Below are 25,845 nucleotides of genomic sequence, written 5' to 3' on the forward strand. Positions count from 1 at the left end.
TGACTGTGGGAGAAGAAAGCAAAAAAAAACTTTGAAAAGTTTAATAACGCATTGAATATGGCGCACGCTTTCGTAAACCGTATAATTACATAAAATTAATGATATATAGGAACATGGTACAGCATACCTTTGTTTTTAAATTATAAAATACGTTGTTTTTCCCTTCATTTTGTAACTATAAATAGCTACATTTGCAAAAAAAGACAAAAATAAACACTGCAACACTTAGGTACTACTAACACTGATAACCTGAATAAATGCGAACAAACAAATCCTGCTCAATTTGTCATATTTCAAAACACAGCGCAATCAAATCGAAGTCCTGATCATTGGCTATTACGAGGGCGTTATTAATAATTTTGCCTTCCAGAGGGCGCTGCCAGCATGCTGGTAGTACAAGATAAAAGCAAGCTACATACAAGTGCTACAAGTGAGAGCAAACTATTTAGCTATTATATTTAATGAGAAACAGCATTTATAAAACACCTTTTCGTTTACTTTATTTTAATGTTTATTCAACAACACAGTGTTACAGTACGGTGCACATAAAACGCATGTGCAGACTACTTTTGTTGGAAAGATTACCCATTCCTATATTGCTTTCCTTAGAAAATATTTTCAATGTATCGCACCATTTTGAGAAAGTACCGGAACTCGATCAAAGTTGCACGTCGCACCTCGGAGCGGTAGAGCGTTTCCAGCACAAGGTGCGCCTCGGGCAGAAAGCCCGGCGTGGGCACATCGGACGGTCGAATGTTGCGAATGTAGTAGTTGCCGGCAGCGATAGGACACTGCAGCTTAACGTTGGTCCGTTCCGCGACATAGTCGTACACCTGTTTTACCACACGGTCGGTGCTTGGATTGCGCATGTACGAACACAAGTCGACGGTGCGCTTGATTAGCAGGGCCTGAATAGCACTATTCTCATCTGTGAGATGGTAGCTAAACTGGAGCTAAAAGTAAGACAGAACATGGGTATACTGCTGGGCGTCTAAGCGGTTTAATGAAAGTGGCAAAGCAATTACGAGCCTGCTTACTTTAACATCCTTTAGAGGACGTGAAATATTAAACTCCAAATCAATCGATTGATTTAGTATTGATTTCGGCTGATGCAGAGCGTACGAAACTTGCACGGTGTTTGTCTTGCTGATAAACTCGATCTTTTTGCCAAACGGTATCAACTACGAAGAAGAAAGAAAGTGGTAGTGGTGCTTTGTGCTAAGGGAAAGAATGTTTGTGTCGTTAAAATAATCACCACCTTGAGAAAAGCGCCCGTTGCTGCAAACTGTACTGCGACTAAAAGTCCAATTAGATGGAAATTGTTAGTAAAGTGTTTCATGTCTTTTCAACGTAGACGTCTACTACGCTAGTGAACAGCATAGAATACTTGGAATGACTGAAAAGAGTCAACTGTCCGATAGCGTTGGGTAGAATGGTCGCGCAAATGGTGTGAATTATTCCAAAGTGCTTTGATGCAATTTTTATTTTAATTACTCAATTCAGTTTCATTTTACTGTGATTAAACGATTATTTCATGAAGTTCATGATGTTCCAAAGACTTCCAACGGTAATACCTGTTAATTAGCTTGGTCATTCTTTGTAGCAAATTCGCCCATAAGCCGGACGAATGAGCATTTTTCTCCCCGAGTGTTTGGTAGTAAAATCATATGTGAAAAATGTTACGTGAAATATTGATATGAGTTCAACAGATCAATGTGAAACCCTCAAGTCAACATTGACTTGCACCATTTGTCATCGCTGAAGTTAGTTTCCATGGACGAAGATGCAAATCACTCACAGGAAATAGTTTGCTGAACCATTTTTTTGTTCCATTGATAAATCATTAAAAACATTGCATACGATCGTAAGTAACAAGATAGTAACTTCGTATTCGCTCTAGAATGCTCCAAGCACCCTTACCAACTTGCCGTAGAAGCGAAACTCCAGCATAATTTCACGCCGCACCTCGTTCCGGTAAATGAGCTCCAGCATGAACTCACTTTCCGGTATGAAGGCAGGCACCGGTACGTCGGACGGTTTCGCATTCCGTATGTAGTAGCTGCCGGGTTCGACCGGACAGCGTTCCGGCAGGTTAGAACGCTCCCGAACGTAATCGTACACTATCCTCAGCAACCGGTCGGAGTTTGGGTGCTGTATGTAGAAGCATAGGTCAACCGTCCGCTTGACCAGCGCGGTCCGCGCCGTACTGTTGCCCAGGATGGGATAGTAGCTAAAATAAAGCTGCTCGCGAGAGAGGAAAACGATAACGAAACGATCTGTTACATTGATGAGTGCGAACCGGCGGGGACGCCACGCACCTTCATTTCACGCAACGGACTTGTAATGTCCAGTTTCATGTCGAGCGATTGTTCCGTCAGGGAATCACGGCGACAAAACTGGTGGGAAGCGTTGATGTGTTTCACCTTGCTCCTGAATTCGACCTTCGTTCCGACGGCTACAAGCTGGGTAGGTTTGTTGATTGGATTGGGGGATAATCATCGCTTGATTATTAGATTGACCGAACTGCTCGCATCATGTTTGCAACAACTTACCTTTACGAAAGCGTACAGGGGGTGAAGCTGTGAGCAAAAGAGAAGCGCTAGTAACAGCGACACAGGCAGTAAGTTTGCCATACTATCCTTGGGTAGTGGGCCGCGGACCTTCCAGTCCAGATCCAGTGATCGGACTCGAAATCAATGAAGTGTACATTGTAGCGTGAAACAATATATACAACATTCAACTGGTCAAAAGATGGCAAAGTAATTACTGGATAAGGATGACCAATTTGTTCGCAGATCGTACAGTTGATTGAAACATTATCTATCACTTTGTTGTCATTATTGAAAATACGCATGAAAGAAGAACAGTTTAAGTGTTTCCACCCCAATGTTGTGTAAAAAATCAGGCAATAATTTCATCAGTTGTTTATATTATTTATCTTGGTTGAAGCAATTATATAAGGTCAACTAGCAATTCGGCAGAAAAGTTACTGTCACTCAGTATCTATATACCGTACCAGCTTACCATGGAATCGAAACTCGAACAGCGTCTCATGCTTTACCTCCGAGCGAAAGATTTCCTCCAGAACAAAGTCCGACTCGGGTAGAAAGACCGGTATTGGGATGTCGCGGAGTCTTAAGCTGCGTATAGTATAGTGCGCCACTGGCAGAGGGCATCTTGGTGGCAGATTGCTGCGCTCCTTAATGTAAGTGTAGATGCTGCTAATCAACCGATCGGATCGCGGATTGCGCAGGAAGAAGCACAGATCCAGCGTGCGCTTTAGCAGAGAGGTTTGCGCGAGCCCATTCAGAGCAACGACGTTGTAGTTCACTGTAAGCTGTGTGTTAGCACACGAAGCAAATACAAGAGCTCAATTCGGTTGGTTCACCTTGATGGAACATCTATTACCTTCAAGTCTTTGATTTCACGCATCACTTCAATATCACAATCGACCGATTGATTGACGGTGGAATGCTTCTGGTACAACGTGCACGATGCGTTGAGATGTTTACCGTAACATCTCGTCTCTATCTTAGTGCCGACGGCGCTCAACTTTATCTGGAAAAGAGAACGAAGGAGAAACATATCAAACAATTTAGTAAATTCCTTTCTGCAATGTTTAAAGCATACATTAACGGCACTGCACGGTAGCTTGAAATGGGAAAACGAGGCCAGTACTGTCAGTAGTAAAATGGACAGCAAATATGCCATGCTGTCGGTGTGATGGCGGACACATGAAGATGAACTCGTTTGACGTAGCACACGCGGTTATACTGCTGAACTGATGCATAAAACAAGCAGACCAAAACAACAATCATTCGACAAAGGGCGAAAAGATCAAACTATGACATGAAATGTAATTGACGTGTGATTAAATCGTGGCTCGAAAAAATGACAATTACTAATACATAACTATCGATCGTACCATGAAAATAGACAACAGTTCTTTAAAGTAAGGCGTTATTTCATGTTTTAAGGCATTACTTTTTCCATCTTACTAAAATAGCCTTTATTTTGTAAAGCTTTATTGTAATTGCAGAATGTTTTTGAGTAAGGACAGACATATTGGAATAGTAGCATACCCATTTGTTTATGCGTAATTTTCACAGTTTCATTATCGCAACTAGCTCCCAAACAACTGTTGAAAGTTCGTATACATTCTCCAGTTTATTTCAACGATCATACTTCAATGCAACAGACGTCTGATGGTCATGCAAGCATTTCGTCCGACACTCTCGTTAGCCTTCCGTAGAATCGGCACTCCACCAGCGGCTCGGAGTTGATGCCAGTGTAGTAGTTGTTGTCGAAGGCAAATCCACTCTCGGGAAAAATCCCGGGCAGCTGCACGCTGGTCGGTTTCACGTTCCTTATGTAGTACGATCCTTTCGCAATCGGGCACTTGGTCGGGATGCGATTGTTCCGTTGCATTTCATCGTAGAACTTCTTCACGAAGCGATCCATCGTTGGCCGTTTGACGAACGCACACACGTCCACCGTGCGGGTGATTATGTGATTAAGAGAGCTACCGTCCAGCCCTACCACGTAGTAGGAGAATGTTGCCTACAAAAAAACGCCCAAAGGAGAAGGATACACAAGCAACAGGAAGCCTACACTTGCAATACTCACTTACCTTCATGTCCTTGATGTCGCGGTGTATCTCCATCTCGAAGGTGACCGTTTGCTGCGTGAGTGTGTCGGCGTTGTTCAGGATGCGCGTCACGTTTATAACGTTGGAGTTGTCTTTTATTACAATTTTGCTAAGCACTGGAATGAGCTGGTGTGGTGTGGAGTCGAGCAATGAGATCATGTAGTAGAGCTGTGATGATAATCTACCTTTAAGAATGCTTCTGCTGGATAGGTACAAAGCGAAAGGAGCATCAAAGTGCCAATCCGAGTTCGTAACATTCTGCGGACAGCTACAGGCTCTGTGTCGTTGATTAGCAGAGATAAACTAATGAGTTGAAGAGTATAGTGGAACTTTATAGAGTTATCAATACTGGAGCGGTTCTTGCAAGGGGATTTGTAAATTTAAATTAATTCGATAAAATAAAACAAATCAATTTTTGCAATTGTGCTTACGCAAGTGGATGTCTAGACAGTCTAATATGGAAGTAGATTGCAATGCCGATAGAGAATTTGATTGGTAACTAAGAGCGGATTTTTTTCTCCTAATTACTTAATTTACTTGTTCGATTTTGAGTTCATCTTTTTGAAGTAAAGTGGAAAATGGAAAATGATGATGAAGTATATTGTAATTATTGCACGTCTACTCAACGATTTGAGTTGAGCAGTGAATGGCCACCAATGGGTTTCCCATACCGACACTGCACGAACGAATAGCACCATCGTTTCTCTAGACGCAGCAACCTCAACCAGCGAGGTACATCTTTATTCATCTAAACATTTTATCATACAATCGCACCAGCTTCCCGTACACTCGATATTCCATCAGCTTTTCCGCGAGCAGCTCCGAGTGGTAAATCAGCTCCAGCACAAACTCCACGTTCGGCAGAAAGGCTGGTAAGGGCGCATCGGATGGTCGCACATTGCGAAACATGTAGCTACCCGGTGGCAGCGGACACTTCAGCGGTATGTTCGTATGCACCCGTACATAGTCGTAGAAGCTTTTTAGCAACCGATCGGTTCGGGGATTGCGCATGAAGGAGCACATATCGATCGAACGTTTGATGATGGCGTGCTGTATGCTTCCGTTCGATGTAACACTGTTGTAAATGAATAGGAGCTGAAAAAGAGAAAAAGGGGGAAGACAGACAGATAAGTGCAGTGTTGGATAAATGTGTTTGAAACAAATGAGCCAGCAGCCTTACCCTTAGGTCCTTCACTTTGCGTGTGATGTCGAGAAAGATATCGAGCGACTGGTTAGCGTACGACTGCGGATTATTTATCCGGTAGGAGATGTTGAAGATGGGTGTGTGTGATTGGTACTCGAGTTTCTTCACGTACGCTACTGTCTACAATTGTAGGCAGGCAATATAAATGAAATTCGGAATAAAGTAGAACACAAACGTTAATGTAAAAGAACAATTCATGCATTAGAATCAGGTTTGCAATACTTTAACGAAAGCATTTGATTGTCGAACGCTGGCGAGAAGGATGAACACTGTGTGAAGCAGGATGACAGTCAACGGCTTCATGTTTACTCTAGTGATGTACGAACACAAATGGTGAACGGAACAATACAAACAGTGTCGATCTCGTGCTGTCATTAAGTTCTAACGAGACGGAAATAGTTGTGTGCGTTTGTTTGCAATTCTTTGTGTCGAAACTGTGCCATTTGCCAACAGTATCGACAGTTTTTTTTTTGCAATAATAGTAGACTAAAGGCTTGGGTTGATGTGTATGTACAGTGAAGGTCGGTGTGTTCTGTACTGTTCCAGAATTTGATGGTGATGATGCATGGCCAGAGGCACAATTTCAAATCAAAGCGCATGTTGCGAACCTAGCTTCTGTACAATACAGAAATGGATGACAAATTGATGTAAGAGCTAGTTGATGAGGCAAGCTACGAGTGCCAAGTGAGCTGTAGAAGACGATTAGCCAGTACAGGTTATTGATGATGAAATATTTAATTAAAATAATTAATATTTAATAGTTCTGCTGATGTGGCATTTATGGCTTTAATTACTCCAATTTGTAAAACAGAATCCATTTGTTTTAATGACACCAAAAGGAATGCAAATTTAATAAACCTCACTCATTGGATAAAGTATTTCATTGTAATATTATTGATTTTTGGTTAAGGAAGACAGTTTTTTACATTAACAAAAACAAAGTCTAGACAAAAACACATACTAAGCATAAGTACTGAGAAAACAATTAAATTAAAAACTTAAATAAAAGACTTGTAAGAATGCAGCCAATAATGGTTCGACTGATGTACGCAGCCAGCTGCTCGAATGCAGCAAAGTACTATTGACCCAAGATGTACTTATTCAAACAACTTTACAATACAAATGTTGGTTTGCATCTTTTTTATGACACTTTTTATTGCTAACGTGACTCATCATATGAAGGAAGGGAGAAAAAATGGAATCATTCAAATAAGCACACATTTGCAGAATGTTTGAAAGTTATACTAGTGGGTATACTTAAAACAATAAACTTTATAAATTTAGAGATCTGCCTGATACATTTTTAAATGACCATTTTTTTGTGGTCTCTGCTGCATATTCCGTTCCAAATGAGAAGCACAATTACATGATACGAATCAAAATAGTGTTCTGACTCTATTTTTTTTTCTTCTAATGTTTGTTCAAATGTCATTGAAATGATTGCCTGTTCAGATCCGACGCTTAGCTTTTAATTATTCGCCCTTTAGCAACAAGTTGTATGATTACACTGGTTCTCGATAACTTATAAATCTTGGTTTAATTGTTTGGGAATTAATTGTTATAGTAGTTGGAGTTTTGTAGGGAAAATCGTTTCAGAAAAAAAACTCTCTTTGAATTGTTTTTTTTACTCATGAAGGACGGCTCTGCCGTATTGCTTATGTTGAATTGTTAACCTCAAATGTAATTTTGGTATTAGAGATTGTTAACAACGAATTTAATTTTGGTATGCGGATATTTTTTTTAAATTATTTCTGTCTTTGTTTATAGACCTGGGTTCAAACACTGTAGCAGCAGTTTGGTTTCTAAGACAGTTTCTTCAAACTTTCGCTGGTTTTTTGGTTACAGGCGGTGGGGTCTTGGTTGGCAACGCCAATATGTTGTCGATCAGCCGCACTATCCTGCCGTGAATGCGTAGCTCGGCCAACGCACGGCCACGCACTTCCGAGAAGTACTGCAGCTCCAGCATATAGTTAGCCTCGGGTAGAAAGGCCGGTATCGGCACGTCGGATAGCTTCAGGTTGCACATGTAGTAGCTACCGGCCGGGAACGGGCAGCCCGGCGGTAGGTGGCTGCGAGCGTACAGATAATCGACAAAGTTCTTGATCAAGCGGTCCTTGTTTCTATTTCTTAGATAGGAGCAAAGCTCGACCCGGCGCTTTATCAGAGCGACCTGTAAGCTTCCATCATTCCCGACGCTGTAATAGGTAAAATACAACTATCCTCCCCCCACATAAAGGGTGTTGGGTGTATTTAACTGGAACACAAAACAATCGCTCTTTCGGATTGATCTCCCCTTACCCGCAAATCATTGAGTTGCCGTTTAATATCGATATCGAAATCGAGCCACTGGTCTTCGAGCGCTGGCGTCTGGTGGAAGGCGTACGATATGTTGAAAATTGCCTTATTGTAATGGAACTCAATCTTGGTGCCGGTTGCAATCATCTAAAGCGTGCGAAAGTTCATTGCTGCATCACACTTTAAACACTTTGGTAATTTATGGATGTAAGCTTACCCTGATGAACGCATCGGTTACTGCCCATTGCAAGTGAAGGATGTAGAAAGCTGAAAGGAAAACTTTGGGCGAAATAACCATGTTTTTGAAATTCAGTAGTAACGGCCAGGCCGTACTACTAAAAATCCTTTTGTGCAGCGTAGTTGTGTGTCTGAAGAGCAGCAGAAGTGTAGTTTGGTAAAAGATGAGCACATTGGCTATAAAATGTCTCAATTTGTAAAAGATCGCGAAAATATAAGAGATAATGTCAATAAGTATAATAATGTTATCAAGATTACAATTATCCTGAATGGTTTGCGAAGGTATCTTGATAAGGTTAATTGATTTTTGTTACATGGTAAGACCTTGAATGTTATTCAATATAAATGTATAGTGCATAATTTATCAACGATTTATTTGTAAATGCGCCTTACTGCGCGGCTACATGAGGTGAAATATACAGCGAAATGAACTATTTGACAGGTTCAGCATAAGGGTTGGGAGATACACAACATCCACTTTCGAAATTCACTTAAAAATAATATCTTCTTAAGCAGAACATCCCCTAATTGGAAGAAATTTTGAACTGTTTACTCAAAATTGACGAAGTACTCGATACTGAAGTTATTCAATGGATTTAGTTACGATTTTGTGAATGTTATATATTTACATTGCACATCAGCTGAATGCGTTGATGCTTTATCCGTCTGATATTTCGACTGTCAGATAGTTCATTTCGCTGTATATTTCACCTTATGTGGACTCGCGGTTATGGTTGGCTTTTTAAATTAATATCAAAGCATGCGTAGATCATGTTCATTCAACATACTGGCCCAAGAGCTCTTACAAGTTGAATATGATTGAAGATATTCGCTAGGCCCAAGCATTCCGATCTATGGAAAGGCGAGCAAACGAGACGAGATGTTTAATGGGGTTTTCATGTTTAATGAAGGCCTGCACTTGGAAGGACCTATTCTGGAATGTTGTGTATTCTTCAGCAATGACGACATTTGGAGGAAAGTTTTTATCTTCAGATAGTTATAAAACGTGTCTACTAAAGGTTCTACACACTTCTGAACCTTATAAGACTTAGAAGAGACACAGGCAAAGACCTTGGAGATACTCGCCATGTTTGCGTGTGGTGTTTAAACCCTGGGTGGACCAATCAACAAGATCAATTCTTGTTTAGTACGCTGAGTACAAGGAGTGTAAGCTTAAATATTTCAGTTCAGTGTTCAGTGTTTGAATCAATGAGTGACATCAATGTGTAGCAATGAGGGATTAGATAACAAATGAATGAGACATACCGAAAATGGGTCCAAAGAATTAGTTTGATTAAACATCCAAGCCTTGATTATATCATGTTTAATCTATTCTAATTATTTTGATAGCCTGTAATGATTAAAATCCTCTACAATTTAAATTAAAAAAAAAAACACATTAAGTAACATTGATTGCCTTGTGTGTGATTGAAAAGAAATCAACTATAATTGTAGTGTAGCGATTAGCGCGCATTAGCGAGCACACTTATTTATTGCCCATTCAGCTCACCAAACTTCGGCAACAAATTCTCCACCATGCGCACCAGTTTGCCATAGAAACGAAACTCAACCAGTGGTTCGGAGCGCACCTCGGAGCGATAGATCAGCTCCAGCACAAACTCAGCCTCCGGCAGGAACAGCGGTATCGGTATTTCGGACGGCTTCATGTCCCGCATATAGAAGCAACCAGGGCCAAACGGACACTTGGTCGGCATGGTACCGTGCGCCTTTACCAGCTGGTACACCCGATTTACAAGCCGGTCCGAGTTGGGATTGCGCAGAAAGAAGCACAGATCAACGTGCCGCTTCAGCAGTGCGGTCTGTGTGCCATTGTTACGCGAAACACTGTAATACGCCAGGGAAAGCTACGAGCGCAAAGGATAATCGTCATAGAGGATAAACGTAATGCACCACCGCCGGGTCCGTTGCGCTTACCTTCATGTCCCTTATCTCCCGCTGTACGTCAACATCGAAATCAATCGATTGCTCGAGGAAGCGTTTGGGGTTACGAAAAGTGTAGGAAATGTTAACGCTTCTTGCATTGTTCTTCAGCTCGAGCCGTTTACCCACCGCAATCAGCTGGGGAAGAAAGTTGGGTACAGTTTGCTTCACAACTAATTATAAATAGCCCACCCGAAAGTAGATTACCTTCACGAACGCATGCACCGGCTGAAAATGGCCCATGTACACTAAAAAGCAAAAAGTAATAAAAAAAGTAGTCGTTATGAAAAGCCGCATGCTTACGATGGAAATGCAAACGATCGAATAAAATCGCAACTATATGCTCGTATTTTAAACCTCGCCTATCAGTCAATCTAAACGAATACGCGCAGTCAACGTTAGTATCAACGGGTTTTGCAGGGTTAGCGAAGCTTCCTAGAATGAATTAAAGGAAATAAATGGGAAAAATTTAGAAACAATATTACAATTTATTTTAAATTGCATGTATAACATCATTTTTGGAATTTACAATTGTAAAAAAACATCCTGAAAAAAGTGTTAATTTTGACGATCTGTTATACGTATAACAGTTTCATTCGGGATTTCATAACGATGTGAAACGCATTCTAAATAGAACCATTTGCCATATATTTATTTCAAATGAAGTGAAATGAAGTCATTACTTGCGATCCAATAATTTTAATAGTATAATTGCTCCCATTTATTCAATTGAATCAGATACCACTAAATCACACACGAATCCTTCGATGCCTTCATGCCAGGAAACTACTCAAATTACACTCATATTAGACATTAAGTTGGTAGTATTCTGAAACACGTTCTCAATTACACGCACCAGCTTGCCGTAGAAACGAAACTGTACCACCGGTTCGGCCCGTATCTCGGAGCGATATATGAGCTCCAGCATAAACTCGGCCTCCGGCAGAAACGGCGGTATGGCGATGCCGGACGGTTTAAAGTCGTGCACATAGAACAGCCCCGGTCCGAACGGACACTTGGAGGGCATTTTGCCCGCCTTCATAATGAGCTGGTAGACCAAGTTAACCATTCGGTCGGATTTGGGATTGCGCAGGAAGAAGCACAGATCGACCTGCCGCTTGAGCAGTGCGGTCTGGGCCGTAACGTTCCTCGACACGCTGTAGTACGCAACGGTAAGCTGAAAAGAAGAGAACACATCAAAGCAAGCTGGCTAGTGTGTGCTGTGTAGTTTACCTTCATTTCCTTTATCTGCCGTATAACGTCAATATCGCAGTCAACCGATTGTTCTAGTACGTTTTTAGGATTGTGAAATGTGCAGGAAATGTTAACGTTTCGTATGTTACTGTTCTGCTCGATTCGAGTTCCGGCAGGAATGAGCTGTGATTTTGCAAAAAATAGAAATAAAAAAAACTGTTGATGTGTATTGAAACGATCGGTGATAGTAGAAATGTTACGAATTGTACCTTTATGAAGGCCACTAACGGTGGGAAATGGTGTGTGATCATTAGGAGAGTCAGGAACGCAACAAGAGGACGCATGTTGATCGGGCGCAAGAAGGGATTCGAATGCGAATGAGAATGATTTGCCAGAAAAATGGTGTGCGCAAATACAGAGCGGATGATCCATTTAATCATACCTTGTTTAGAGGGCGTGATCACTGTGAATTGATGCTGCAGGGTTTGTCATCCTAGCTGAAAAATAGTTCTAGTGATTGATATAAAATAAAATAAAATCTGTCCACAGGAAAAGACCACAGGTCTCTACAAATATACATGTAATGTTTGGTATTTGGGTATCGTTTTGGTTTTTCGAAAAGTTTTGTTTATTTGTATTCATTGTCAATTGCAAAGAATTTATTCGCACAATTTAATCCGTCTACTAGCCGTTTGCTAATAGTTGTGCTGGTTGATGTAGAACAATTCATTGTTATTAGCATTATTATTTCGACTTCGTTCCGGAAATTAGTTGCACTTACGAGAGCTCGCTCGAACCGCCACTGGTCAATTACTTTTTGATTAGCTTCCCATACCAGCGAGTCTCCAGCAGCGTTTGCCACGGATTAGTGTTCAACAGATTAACGTCCACGCGGAAGTAGCTGGCGGGCAGGAACGAAGGTATGCGCGCACGGGCAAACGATGCATTCCGTATGTAGTACAGACCGGCCCGCATCGGACACTTGGTCGGGATGTTGCTGTGGCGGATCAGCTCGAGCTGAATGATCTGCAGCAGCCGGTTCCGGAAGGGATGTTCCAGAAATTCGCACAACCCAAGCGTACTGTTATACAGTGCCGCTTGCAGCTCCCCGGTCCGGGAGCGCACCGTAAAGACGCTGTTGATCTTTAGCTGAGAAATGTCCTGCAGGGCCATCATTTCGGCAAAAACGGCCGGCACGGACGCTGGACTGTGCTGGGTGATGTTAGCGGTCGTTCGTAGCGTTGGAGTGTCGAAAATTTCCACCTTCTCCATGATGACTACATTCTGTTGAAGTCCAAAAATACAAAATATATTAATTGCTACTACAAATCACTTTCTTTACACTTACTCTGAGTGCAGCGTGTGCGTTCGATAGAAAGATGGTACAGAAACTCCATAGTAAGAGATAGTGACTTTTCAGTATTGGCAAGAAGATAATTTGTCCCCGGCCGGAGTGGTGTCCGTATGACAACGTGTCGATCGGTTCCATTGTTACTACGAACTGAATTCATTTTGACGCTCTAATCGTTCACTCATGCGATCGCGATTTGAATTTGACATTTAATAGATGTTAGTGAACTGTGAACTGTTAGATGGCGAAGAGATAATGGTTGAGTGGGAAGTAATTATTTCCACCATTTTCTTTTTCATTTTTAAATCTTATTATGCTAAAAATAAGTCTCCATGCATCCTATAATGATGCGTAGTGTAATGATCTTTAGCCAGTAGCTGCTTTAAGTTCCCAGATAAGATCCTCGAAATTCTATGTTGAGGAATCGTGGAATTTATTGAAATTGAAGACCAACATCTCAAATATTTTTGATAGGAATTTTAAGTTATTACTTGCTGTCTTAGCTCGTAGCAGTAAGTCGTTTGGATCCGAATTATTCCTATGTAAGACATTTGGCATAATTCATCAGATACTGTTGATAGTCTACCCATAGACTCAGATCACTTTGTCCTGACTGTATGCTTCTACTGATCGTTTCTTACTCATAACAAAGACCAGATAAAGATCACTTGTGCGGTACATAGAACAACCAGAAGAACAAACTGTGGCCAAACAACCTTCGTTAACATTGCTATCAGAGCTTCCTATTTCCATTCCAAGTTCCACGCCAGCCAACCACATCGACCATTCCGACCACAAAGCCAGTCTCCTTCAAGAACCCCGCAAACAGCTGATCACGTACGATCTCACCACACGACCACCGGAGGAATGGCCGAAGATCCGCACGATGTGCGATTGCGCCTCGTTCCGTTGCGATAAGTTCCGTTATCTCGCGTGCTGGCCGAATCTCTCTGAAGACGTCCATTGTCCGTTGGTCGGTTTTTTTGAGAGAGCGCCCCACTCCCATTAAACAGCTGTTTGCCCATTCTAACGCGGGTTGTTCAACTTCATTCACCGCGGAGAGCTGCTGGTGAGTGGAAGCAGCCAGAGAACGAAAAGAAAGCAGAAAACAAAAACCATGCGACAAAGTGTGAATTCAGTGCTGATGCTGCTGTTGCTGCTGCTGCTAGCTGGGAGAGATGTACGATCGCGTATGTATATCCAAAGTTCGACGGAGGGAATTACAGAGCTTCTCTCGCTGGTGGAGAAAGACATCCCCGCTGAAGATGATGCTGGTGAGTTTGTGTCATTAGAAAGTTGTTGACCACTTCAATTCTAAAGATCATTCTGTTTCTCTCTCTTTCTCTCTCTCTCCTTTACTTTCGCAGCCTGTACGATATCTCTAAGCCGTGATCTAACGGTCATGCAGCCTCTGTTGCTCCAACCAGGCACCGATGAGTTTGTGTGGCCACAGCTCAATAGCACAGTCGTCAGCCTCGCCAATGGCCAATCGGTGGAGCTGTTCTGTTCGCACGGCTTTCGCAAGGGCTCTCCTGCGGGTCGCTCCAAATCAGCCACCATCACCTGCGACGGTGACGGTAGGCTTGGTTATCGATCGGAGGCGCATAACATGTCGCACTTTCTCTGCCAGCGACCTGTTTATCACGTAGCCGAGCGTACCGGTGCCCATTGCTACGACAATGGGACGATTGTGCGTGTCGGTTTTAGCGTTGACGAGGCCCGGTTTGCTGCGCTGTACGAGGTGTGCTTCGACGAGAGGAACCTGCGCACGCATTACACCAAACACCGGCTAACGCCCCACAACGACCATCATCAGCGAGCGGTAAAGCGGCCCTCCTTTCTGCAGGGTGAATTCTACGGCGACTTAAAGATGGCCACTCTGTACAGCTTCGCAGCGCAGCACGCAACACTGGCCCGCATTCTGAGCTCGCCGGCCCGTGCCGATGCGCTGTTAAGTAGCAAGAAGGGGCTGTACCTTGCCCGCGGCCACCTGGCCGCCAAGTCGGACTTTGTGTTCGGTGCGCACCAGCGTGCCTCGTTTTGGTTCATGAACGTGGCGCCTCAGTGGCAACGGTTCAACGGTTTCAGCTGGCAGCGCATCGAGACGGGCGTGAAGGCGTACGTGGCGGCGAACGATCTCCGGCTGACCGTGTACACCGGCACGTACGGTGTGCTGAAGCTGCTGGACGGGAATGGGGATGGGCAGGAGATCTTCCTCGACTACGATGCGAACCGTGAGCCGGCGGGCAAGGTGCCGGCACCGGCTCTGTTCTACAAAGTGCTGCTGGACGAGGCGAATGATGCCGGACTGGCACTGGTCGGTGTGAACAATCCGCACGCAACACCGGAAGAGATCGCTGCCGACTATGTGGTGTGTAAGGACGTTAGTGATGCGGTACGGTGGTTAAGGTGGGATCGTAACTCGATCGAGGATGGGTATGTGTATGCGTGCGATGTGAACGAGTTCAATGCGGTTACGGGCCATTTGGTGCTCGAGCGGCCAGTGGGCAACTTGTTGGTTTAATGTGCCAATCCAGTGAGGTGTTTATTAAACAATATTTAAGTACTGAAAGTGAGATTAAGGAACGATAAGCGCAAATTATATAGAAAAACAGGAAAAACAGAAAATGTATATAAAAAGAAGATTTGTTGAAGGGTTCTGAGTGAGTCGACATAAAATATACTGATATGTCGACTTTTTCAAATGAAGAGTATTTTAGTCGGGCAAATTGCCTACATCAAGGCGTCTTTTTTCATGGTCGAAAGTTTCTTAGTAAGTTCTGCATCTTAGCTGTTCATCTGAGTAGCTATTTCAAGTTTGGATTTAAAAGTTTCGTGGAAAATATACTTAAAACAATAATTCAAAAACGGTTAAAGGTTTCAAATTGACGCTATACAGGCACAGGACACTAACCTATTACTATAGGACATAACGACTTCTACACAAAGTTTGTGTAAATGTGCTGAAATTTTAGGTATGAAATGGCACCTTTCTTTAGGATCATCAAGTAAATTCAAGGAAAAGCCCATGGTTTGATCAAAGATCTTTTTTTCTCTTATTACTCAATAAATCCAACCGAAATATAATTTCCTAGGACAGTGACGTCACGCCTATTTAGGCTTATACCGCTGGCTATCCAGATCCCACGAGCAGGTACCGTTGGTGTGGTTCTCAATCACCACACGCTTCTCCTGGAACATGGTCTTCGCGATGGTTTGACGCTTGCGCACGTACTCGATCAGCACATCCGAATCCAGCGGTCCCGTCACACGATTCGTACCCTTCTTCAGCATGGCGAAGCCATCCTTACCGTCAGCCAAATAGGACGGTACCACGACGTAGTAGATCTGGTCCTTCTTAAGCGCAGTCTTTGCTCCGTTTGCACCGACAATGTCAATGCTCTGTACACGTTCGTACGGTTTTTTGGACAGATCCGCCACCACGGTCATGCCCGACACCTGTGCCGTGTTGTAGCGGAACTCATCGTCCAGTGTGAAGGAGTGATCGATGGCACTCCACAGGTCGACACCACTAAGCTTGATCATGTCGACCGACGAGCCGTACGGGGCAGCCTCAATCGCTAGACCGTTTGTGATGTCTGGAGAAGGAAGAGAGGATCAATCGAACATGATCAAGACAAGCTATTCTTACAAGCGAGCTCTTACCTCCCTTCTCGATCGGATTGCGGAAGTTGCCAGCCTGTACGAACGCTACCGGTTGAACCGTGCTGTTTGTGTACTAGAAATGATTGGAAATCGATAGATAACAGATCAATTTTGTACTCTCGCCCTGCCATTCATCTTACTCACCTGATCTGCGTACGCATCGGCAATCAGATCACCCAGTGTACACTCGCACCAGCGGCAGGATTCGCGATCGAGGAACACTTCGGTCGTGCCGATCACCTGCGTACCGAGTCGCTTGACCTCCGCCCGCCACGGTTCTAGCTCGCGCAACACTTCCTCGTCCTGTTTGACCGAGTTGTTCATGTAGATCGGATAGCCCTCCCAGCTTTGTACCTCACCTTCGCAGTCAAAGTTGACCGTCAGCCGGCCCACGTACTTGCCGAAGGAGCGGGCCTGAGTAATGAGCACCTGAGACGGGGAACAGATAGGCACATACGCCATTAGTTGGTGTGGAGTGACAAAAGGCGAGCAGTGGCTTACCGTGTGGTTATTGCTCTTCTTCACCACCAGCGGATAGTCTCCCTCGATCGTGTCGTACTTGGTGTCGTACGGTACCTTCGCATCCTTGTTCAGCAGCAGCGAGTGGGAGTGGGCACCGACGATCACGTCGATCAGATCGCCCGCCTCCTCCGCTAGCTGCTTATCGCCGTCCAGCCCGCAGTGGGACAGCACCACGATAATGTTCACATTTTTCTTCTTCAGCTCTTGTGCCTCCTTGCGGACGGCTTCGATCGAGTTGGTCAGCGTTACCATACCGGTTTGAGCTACCAGCTGTAAAAGAGGGGAAAGCATCGCTCACAGTAACATCATGCCTCCGGAGTAGATCAGGAATTGAAGAGAGAGAAGAGAGCGATAACTTACATGCGTTTTATCGTACAGTGCTCCAATCACTCCAACCCTTCGATTGCCAACCTTCAGCACGATGCTGCGCGCAATCTTGGAGTCCTTCAGCGCCGGCTCACCGTTCTTCTCCAGATTAGCGACAACCGTGGGGATCTTCATCTTCTCCAGCTCAGCCAGATATGGGGCGAGACCTTTCGGGCTGTGGTCGAACTCATGGTTGCCAAGAGTCTACCAGAGCAGAGACATAAGAGCATTACAACAAGCTCACAAACTCTGTCGCACACCTTCCACTGCCACTTACCATCGCATCCGGGGGCAGCTCCTTGATGAAGTACGCCGTCACATTCCAGCGCAGCAGATTGTACCAGAGCGTTCCCTGGAAGTTGTCGCCCGCATTCAGGTAGAGCGGGTTCTTCGTCTTGTACTCACTCTTCAGCTGCTTGATCGTGTGGTACACGCGCGCTATCCCAGCGATACATTCCTTCGAGTTGGTGCAGGTGGACGACTTCTGGTTCGTTTCGTCGAAACTGGTTTCGGAAGTGAAGAAGGTTTTAGCTGGAACTGGTTTAATCGGAACCGTTACCGACACCCTTACCGTGCATGCAGATCGTTGATGTGGATAAGCGTCAGCGGGAAGGGTGCTTTCTCGCCGTGCGGGAAACTTTTGGCCGCACCGTCCTGGATGGCTAAGTGGCAGAGCACCGTAATGATCGTAGCGAAGCGTACCAGTGCCATTCTGCCACTGGTGATTGCTTACCTTGTGACAGCTGTTTAGCAATGGTGTCTTTTATATGGCAGCAAGATGGAATTCTTCCAGCCAACTGTACATACATCATCTTTGCATCTCTTTCTCTCTCTCTCTCGGTGGGTTGTCACGCGATAGGTTGTCCGGATTATGGCGGGTCCAATTATTGATACAAAGGTTGCGTTTATCATTTTGCAACTCTGACGGGTAAACACAGACGCTAGCAAAGCTTCCAGCGAAGCAGCTAAGCTTCCATCCGGTTTCCAATCGATTGAATTCACACTCGGTTTGAATGTTCACTTGCTGGGACCTATCTGAAAGGCATACCCTGTACAGTACCCGCTGCTCGGATGGGAACTGTTTGCTTTTTATAGATTCGGTGAATTTTATTCGACACACACCAAAAACAACCAACTTATTGTCCAAATGAGCGCTCTCTTTTCTGGAAAACGAATGTCAAATGGTTAGTTAATTATGCCCCTATTGCCTATTGCTGGGGTCATTACACGCCAAATTGCAACGGCATTATCTTAATCCGCCCGAAGATCAAAGATAACGGAAGTGATCGCGGCATCAGCGTCCAAGCGCGCCTATAAAATGGCGCTCACGCGTGAGCTTTAGTTTCACTGGCAAAGCTGAAATGTTACACCGCACCGAACCATGGACCCGGGCGTGTGCGATCATACTGGTTGCGTTCGTTTGTATGGTAAGTGTTGTTTGTTTGCCTTGTTTTTTTTTGTTTAATTTTGTACACAATAATTACCGTTTTTTCTGGGTGGCTGCTGTCCATTTTGTTGTAGAATTCGGCCAAAATTATGATCACCAAGGTCGACTACGTGTCGAACGCGGACTACCTAACGATGCAGGTCCGGGTCAACAATGAAACCGAGGGCAGTACGGTCGATGTGGATGGGAATTTGTTCCTGGACGTGTCGCAGGGTGTGTCCGTCGCGATCGATCTCGACTCGAAGATGGACGGCGAGTACATGACCATGATCGGCACGACCAAGGAGCTGTGCAGTGCGGAAGACACCGGCATGGATCCGGTGGTGCCGCTGCTGAACGACGAGCTGCAAAAATTTGGCAACCTTAGCTTCAACTGCCCGTTTCAAAAGGTAGGTGGTTGGATGCTTGCACGATTAAATCCTTGTTAATATTCCAATTGACTTTCCACTCCAACAGGGATACTACCGTGTGCGAAGGTTCCGCATGAGCGACGATCACATGCTGGTGAAGATGGTACCGCCCGGTGAGTACATCGTCAAGATGGACCTGCAGCATCAGCAGCCGAACGCAACCGACAAGAATCCGGTGTTTAAGCTGTCGTTCTACTTCGAAATTTCATAAGATTTACATCAAAAGGAAGTAGAAGAAGTATGGTCGGAAAAGGATGAAGAAGAAGAAAGTAGTGAGGAGTGTATTAGCGTTTTTAAATGTGTGTGTACGTGTGTGGCAAAGCAACTTTAAACTTTGAAATAAATGCATAGGCTTCGGACGTTTGATGGTCTTTTTGATGGATTAGATTAACTGCACTTGTACAAAGATGATGGAATTTATATTAAATTTTCTATAAAAATGATAAAAAAGACGATATAATGCTAATAAACATAAAAAAACTATAAAAAGTGTAAAAAACCAACGAATAATCCTTTGTATGGAATACACTTGACAAGTTTTAGTGAAAAATCTGCATAAGTCTTCATAGAACTTTTACATTAATGCTTATTGTTTATTGTTTTGAATCATTATATCGAGTGAATTATTTGATCTTTGCTTATTGCTTGCTTTTTGTTTTATTGTTATTATCTTCTTTTTAAGACTCTTCCAATTGATTTATTATTTCAGTTTTCATCTCTACTTTCTTTTCCCAAAAACCTTTTAGTTTTTTTCCCATTTTAGTATTTTCTTCTTCCATCTTTTAGCTCCCCTGTTTACCTAAATGACGACAATCAATTGCTGTTGTTATATCTGTTGTTTTTACACGAAAAACTATTTACCTCTAAAATGCACTTCTTTTTTACAAGCCATTTAAGATTACAATACCTTTATCCTCCCTCCAAACTACGGCTGTGATGCATCTAAACGTTTGTTGCCAAAAAGGGGACAAAAGGGGTTCGATCGTCCCAAAATCATACAGCCCGCATGGTCCACCATGAGTTATGTGACCTTTCCGGAAAAAAGCATCCACAGGGCAATGGGAGAAGTCAACCGTACCATACTTTTGTGCACGTAAACGCATCGCATCCCGGTCGCAAGGTTGGGCCTACAACGCTCAACTACATCCTTTAATTTGAAAGCACATCGGTACCAAAAATTTGCATATTAATTGAATAAAAGATGCAACCCACGCAACCGCCGGCCAGTTGTGATGCAGGTGCATTCAACCGATAAGGGAAGGGAGATGAAGAAGGAATGCAATCAACAACGGAGCACCATCGTCGACGTTGGGTCGACGGCTGAACGTTTCGGGATTGTTGCGTGAACAGGTCGAAAATCGTTCGCCAGGAACGAAAACGCTACCGGATGGGGATGAACAACAATGATTGATAGAGGGAGCGAAGGAACGAACCCGGAATGCGTTTAAAAAAATAGGAATACCATCATGCCTGTCGGGTGGTGTTCGTTTAGCTTGTTTTAATGGCTGTTAAAAACGTCGATGCACACCTGTGGGTGTAGAAACAGGCGGGACGGGCGGATCATTGTCCCCGATAACCCGATAAGGGCGCCAATTTGTAGCCGGTACGGTACTGGTCCGTTCGATGTACCATTTTGGGGCCCCACGCCGGCCAGCCGAGCACTTGAAACTGATATCGATGTGTGTGGGGCGAGCGTGTGTGGGCAACGAGTTTATGCGTTTTTAAATGATTGCCTTTATTTTGCTGACCGGTCAGCAATTTGTACGGTTATTATTAAAATTAGTCGAACCGTGAAAAACTGCTGATCATCGTCATCATCATCGTCCTGTGGCGGTGTGGTCGATACATGGTGCGGGATGAAAGGGAGGTCCGGGATTTTCCGCCCCTTTGTACAGGAGGTTTTGTGGCTGCACGAGGGAAAAAGCCATACGCGACGAATTGTTTTCAGTGAGCAATTAATGTGTGTGTGCTGCTGGCCAGCTTTATCAGATTTTAAACAATTTATTTGGGGGATGACAAATCTGGGCTTTTGGGTTTGATGCAAAATATGTCACAATTGTTTCTCAATGATTCCTATTGAAAGGGTGAAATTGGTCGACATTACCATTAAAGAGTAGTAACGTAAAATATAAACAAATAATTTTACACCCTTCTGTTCTATGATTGACGCAATCGCAATAATTAAACGATTTTCTTAACCATCTTTAATGGACAGAACTTTTTTTATTATTTCCTATTACTGATATTAATAATGCCATAGAAAATCCACTCTATCAGTTTAAAGTAAGAAGATTCACATTTTATAACTGCTTTCTACAATTTTGTGAACAATAAAATATTGCAACTCATACTCATAGTCATTGGCGCCAAATTTTGGCTCTCAGGCATCAATTTTTGACAATGCGCACCTATTTTTTTTCGTCTGTAAGTCATCAAGTTTTGACTCTTGTAGGAATTATGATAATTATTTACAAGGTTTTTAATCAGATGTATGCAAATTGTAATTTTAAATGACTTAAACAATACAAACATCGTCTAATTTGATTATTTTAGGTGAAAACCTAAAATACTCCACCTAAAAATTTCCAAAATCGGCATATTGTTTTTATATTTTACGATACTTCAATGAACTTATTAACTGCTTAACTTTATTTCAATAATTTTTGTACACACAGCTTCAGACATTAAGTTGAATTTTGTAAATAAAGCGATTGACTCACAGTCAAAAATTTACGCGCACTGTCAAAAATTGCCGCCTTCGAGGTACCAAGCCTTAGAGACTGCGGCGAATTTAGGGTGACGGGGCCCTAAGCGATAAAAGGAGTTGAGGCCTCCTGTTTACACCTGGCCTCCTTATATCCATAGCAGGTACACCTGCTCTCACCAATAAGCAAGTTATGAGAGTGAAGAGATCTCGAAAGCACGTAGATGTTGCTCTTCTTTAATAGACGTCTAATTCTTTTTCTTTTTTTTTAATATTTTAGCAACAAATACACATTGGTTTACCTTAAAACGGTGTTCGAGCGTCTGTAGACCAAGCAGAAGGCAACGCGAGCACTTGTATGCCTTGTTAACAGTGTTGTCAACGTGTAAACGGAAAATTTAAACTAGAGTCTTGTGTAACGCCTAGATCACAAACTTCCTGATGTCGATCTAACACACTGCCTAACAACAAATAATTATACTTGATCGTTTTTTTAAGTCTATGAAACGATATAATAAAAAAAAATCAAAGGCTAGCTCTAGATAATTTTTAGACACCAAGTACCAAACACCAAGTACGAGATTCTTCGTCCATGGGGCCCCTATTGGGGACTGAAGTTCTCGATGAGACTACTGTACACCCTGTAGTATATGCTGGAATTACCATCCACGGGGTTCCAAAATTGACGGGGCCCCTCGCGGCCGCTCAGTCCACGCACCGTTAAATCCGCCACTGCTTAGAGACAGAAATAGGTGAGTTGGAGTCAAAATTTAGCCGCAACGACCGTATAATATTCATACTTTACATAATTCAAAGAAATTTAAAAAAAATGTCTTTAAGTTTAGTTTTTAATTACATTTTACTATGAATAAAATGTAGGAAATCACCAACAATTTATTGTGAAACAGTACAGTGGTGTAGATTAATTTCAAACGCCTAATAGACATGGTTAGTACAGCACATTTACAAATGTGCCATCCTAACACGGCGCCAGTATCGTAGAAATAGGATGCATTTAGTATCCTTGTGACTAGCTGCTACTACTGCTGCTGCTGCTCTTATCGAACTTGCCGTTTGTAAAGAGCGAGGCGTTTAACATTATTGAAATAAATTGGCTCCAATCGAGTGGCTGTGTATGGTATGGTGGATTACACAGCATCGGTAGAACAGTTTCCCCAGCAGGTTACCCAAAACTGCATACAAAATGAATCGCTTCGCACACTGCTGGGAATAGCGCCACCAACACTCGCACGCACAGACACACAGACCCGGGGACACACTGTGTACTGGTGGATAATTTTATATGCAAATAGGTCTAATCACGAATTGACACCCAATTACCGGGTGTGTGTGACCGTGTGTGCGTGCGGAGTTTCCTCCCGTGGGTGGATTTCTAGGCAACGGGCTTAAATTATGACGTCTGGTCTGGACGACCGAGGTCCGGGGCTAGCCATGCTACTAGCTCTGATGGGTATGATTAGACAAAGCCCAAGCTCGAACGACAACGAGCCCTGACGCTGCCCGGGTACGTGATAATCAAGCAGAACGCAGCGAAATTGTAATAAACGATCTCAGCGACAAGGAGAAGCGACACTGGGCGAAACCGTTTTGCTAGACCAATCCCCTCCGGCGTGCCGCAATGATAAGAAGCTAAATGTTCCTGAACCTTCCTGCGCGAACTTCGTTGCGCTGCCGATGGCAGTGTTGCCGATAATAATGAGTGCATTTGGTATACGCTTTACACCGGACCCGGGGCGGTGTGCGGATGGTGTGTATACAATGGCACGAGAGGAATTAAACGTTGCAGTGGTCAATTTATGCGGTAGGTTAATAAAGCGATCGGGTTATGCGAAATGCAGCTGTCGGCGGTTTGAAATCATTCCTTATTAGCAACGATTTGACTCAAACAATAGTATTGTAAAGCGTAGAATTAGATATCAAATGGGATGCTTGTGTCTTATTAACAAAGATTTGCATTCGAAAATTCCTGCAGAGTAATTAGCCAAACAGTACAGCCAAATTTAGCACTTTAACGCCTAAAGTTATGCAATATTCACCTGATGGTTAGCAGGTTCGCCTAAAAGTATGCAAATGCAATGCAAAATATGATAGGTAGGGCATAATTGCTAAATAAAGATTTAAAATTGAGACAAAAAACCTCAATTTATGCACATGAATGGATATTTTTACAGTAGAATTGTCAATTTGTATATCTTGATATTGTTCCAGACATGATCAGTTTGTCTCAGTATACCTAATTGACCAATGACTTTTTTTTATTCAGAAAGAACAATTGACCAATGACTTAGGCGAATTGAAAGTAAATAAACGATTGCTATTCTACCGACAACATTTTTGCACCATTCTTACAACTGTAAATACAAATTACCCCTCCATTTACATCACAAAACAATGCGCAATGAACTGAGTTGGAAAATTAGTTTCATTTTGTTCTTAGCCGGAAAACGGAAATGGCAAGTTGTCTTTTCATCACATCTTATGCCCAAGAATCAATTGTCCTATCGAGTGAACAGCGGCAAAATGTCTCATTACGGCTATAATGTGACCGGGCAATGAAAGCGCCCGATACCTTTTACAACTGCTTGTTAACAGAAATCCCCGTTCGTTTTTTCAATCAGGTCCACCTCCACCAGGTGTGAGCTGAGATTGCGACAGCAAGGCACATCCTAACGGCACCAACAATCAACGGCCGCTTTTGAGACACGCTTGACATCAATCTCGTCACAGCCAGTAGCTCACGTTGGCGGAGATGAGGGTTATATCGTTCTTGGATGATTTTGGGATTATTATCGCTACGGGAAGATACATTCTACCTGAGGGGGATACTGTTTTGGAGATGAAGGTGAAAGGTGTCCCATTACAGAAAGGTTGATTGTGCCCCTGTGTTAATCACAGTACGACTCCAATTTGTTGCAGCATTTGACGTGGAACAGGGCGATGGTTGTCTCCTGTTTTTTTTTCAATGACACAACCTTTGACGAGCATTTTAGAGCAAAGATGAATGCGTTAATGGGCTGGTTTGATGTCACGTAGCTTTAGTAGCTTCATCGTTAGGCTTTACTAGAAGCCGCCCTTTGGGACAGCTGCAATTAGATAGTGGAAAAGGAGGGAGTAGTTATAATTTTACCTTAATCGGGCAAGCTTCTTGTCGGCGAGGACATGCAATGGAAAGGAATTTAATAACAATAATAATATTTCTTCAAACGAATCCTTGGAAAGCTGGGAGTCAGGTCCAGTCGTCTGGTCTCCTTCATCTGGGAGCCGATCCAGATATTATTAGGAAATTCTTTCCAACTCCTGGTCCGTCATCTCCCAAATCCACTCTTCGGCGGCCTATGCGTCACCAGCACCGTTCACTTGCACCAGAGCGGATTTGGGATGTTGGAAAAATCTTAATTAGATTTTCTGTCCTTTCTTGCTTCAAACAAAGGTTCTCCTGAGGAAAGAAAAATAAGTAAAAAGTCCAAATGCGTCTAGGCCAGTATTTACGACAGCGTCAAGTGTGCGCAATGAAGGTGATTTTTACCTCATTAGTTTCATTTTCTCCTTACACCCAGCCTGGTGGCGCAACTCAGACAAAGGGGGCGGAAGTCAGCACGGTGAGCTAAACTATCCTACCGTAATTGACGATCATGATGTGTGTGGAGTGTGTGTGTGTGAATGTAGAAAGAAATAGGTATATTTCTTTCAACGTAACGATTCCGTTTCCCGTCGCCATTACGTTAAGGCGCAATTCTTTTCGTTTGGACAGTTAGTGCTGTCTAGGAGAAGCGAAAAAAAACACCTTTTCCCATGTCAGTGGGTGGTGTAAATGAGGGCCTGAATTATGCGCCATGGGG

The 25,845-nt window shown here is 43.3% G+C and overlaps 6 protein-coding genes across 7 annotated transcripts; 2 read left to right on the forward strand and 4 right to left on the reverse strand.

Moving 5' to 3' along the window:
* Positions 1 to 538: 538 nt before the first annotated feature.
* Positions 539 to 1,366, reverse strand: LOC5667802 (uncharacterized). Its single transcript, XM_001688161.2, has 3 exons — positions 1,259 to 1,366; positions 1,038 to 1,181; positions 539 to 953 (listed from the first exon to the last, which is right to left on the reverse strand). The coding sequence occupies exons 1-3, from the start codon at positions 1,337 to 1,339 to the stop codon at positions 606 to 608; spliced, it is 573 nt and encodes a 190-aa protein (XP_001688213.2). The 5' UTR covers positions 1,340 to 1,366; the 3' UTR covers positions 539 to 605.
* Positions 1,367 to 1,682: 316 nt separating this feature from the next.
* Positions 1,683 to 4,053, reverse strand: LOC5667966 (uncharacterized). 2 transcript variants are annotated; one of them, XR_009766515.1, is made up of 5 exons: positions 3,631 to 4,053; positions 3,409 to 3,558; positions 2,553 to 3,337; positions 2,319 to 2,462; positions 1,683 to 2,241 (listed from the first exon to the last, which is right to left on the reverse strand). XR_009766515.1 is itself a non-coding variant. In XM_001688159.2 (5 exons), the coding sequence occupies exons 3-5, from the start codon at positions 2,631 to 2,633 to the stop codon at positions 1,897 to 1,899; spliced, it is 570 nt and encodes a 189-aa protein (XP_001688211.2). In that variant the 5' UTR covers positions 2,634 to 3,337; positions 3,409 to 3,558; positions 3,631 to 4,053; the 3' UTR covers positions 1,684 to 1,896. The 2 variants fall into 2 exon arrangements, 1 of the variants encoding a protein (XP_001688211.2); XM_001688159.2 differs by having other exon boundaries at positions 1,684 to 2,241.
* Positions 4,054 to 12,160: 8,107 nt separating this feature from the next.
* Positions 12,161 to 13,601, reverse strand: LOC133393743 (uncharacterized). Its single transcript, XM_061660017.1, has 2 exons — positions 12,868 to 13,601; positions 12,161 to 12,803 (listed from the first exon to the last, which is right to left on the reverse strand). Exons 1-2 carry the CDS (start codon positions 13,006 to 13,008, stop codon positions 12,330 to 12,332), a joined length of 615 nt encoding a protein of 204 aa, XP_061516001.1. The 5' UTR covers positions 13,009 to 13,601; the 3' UTR covers positions 12,161 to 12,329.
* A 20-nt stretch (positions 13,602 to 13,621) lies between these two features.
* LOC1270959 (uncharacterized) lies at positions 13,622 to 15,912 on the forward strand. Its single transcript, XM_061660008.1, has 2 exons — positions 13,622 to 14,144; positions 14,238 to 15,912. Exons 1-2 carry the CDS (start codon positions 13,988 to 13,990, stop codon positions 15,392 to 15,394), a joined length of 1,314 nt encoding a protein of 437 aa, XP_061515992.1. The 5' UTR covers positions 13,622 to 13,987; the 3' UTR covers positions 15,395 to 15,912.
* On the reverse strand, positions 15,669 to 18,183 carry LOC1270958 (apyrase). The gene is made up of 7 exons (XM_309695.4): positions 17,996 to 18,183; positions 17,702 to 17,927; positions 17,419 to 17,628; positions 17,038 to 17,328; positions 16,681 to 16,965; positions 16,537 to 16,609; positions 15,669 to 16,469 (listed from the first exon to the last, which is right to left on the reverse strand). The coding sequence occupies exons 1-7, from the start codon at positions 18,133 to 18,135 to the stop codon at positions 15,982 to 15,984; spliced, it is 1,713 nt and encodes a 570-aa protein (XP_309695.3). The 5' UTR covers positions 18,136 to 18,183; the 3' UTR covers positions 15,669 to 15,981.
* A 274-nt stretch (positions 18,184 to 18,457) lies between these two features.
* On the forward strand, positions 18,458 to 19,640 carry LOC1270957 (uncharacterized). Its single transcript, XM_061660020.1, has 3 exons — positions 18,458 to 18,851; positions 18,946 to 19,260; positions 19,328 to 19,640. The coding sequence occupies exons 1-3, from the start codon at positions 18,786 to 18,788 to the stop codon at positions 19,490 to 19,492; spliced, it is 546 nt and encodes a 181-aa protein (XP_061516004.1). The 5' UTR covers positions 18,458 to 18,785; the 3' UTR covers positions 19,493 to 19,640.
* Positions 19,641 to 25,845: the final 6,205 nt, after the last annotated feature.

This window comes from Anopheles gambiae, chromosome 3 (genome assembly GCF_943734735.2).
Source record: "Anopheles gambiae chromosome 3, idAnoGambNW_F1_1, whole genome shotgun sequence".
In the NCBI taxonomy this organism is placed as follows: domain Eukaryota; kingdom Metazoa; phylum Arthropoda; class Insecta; order Diptera; family Culicidae; genus Anopheles; species Anopheles gambiae.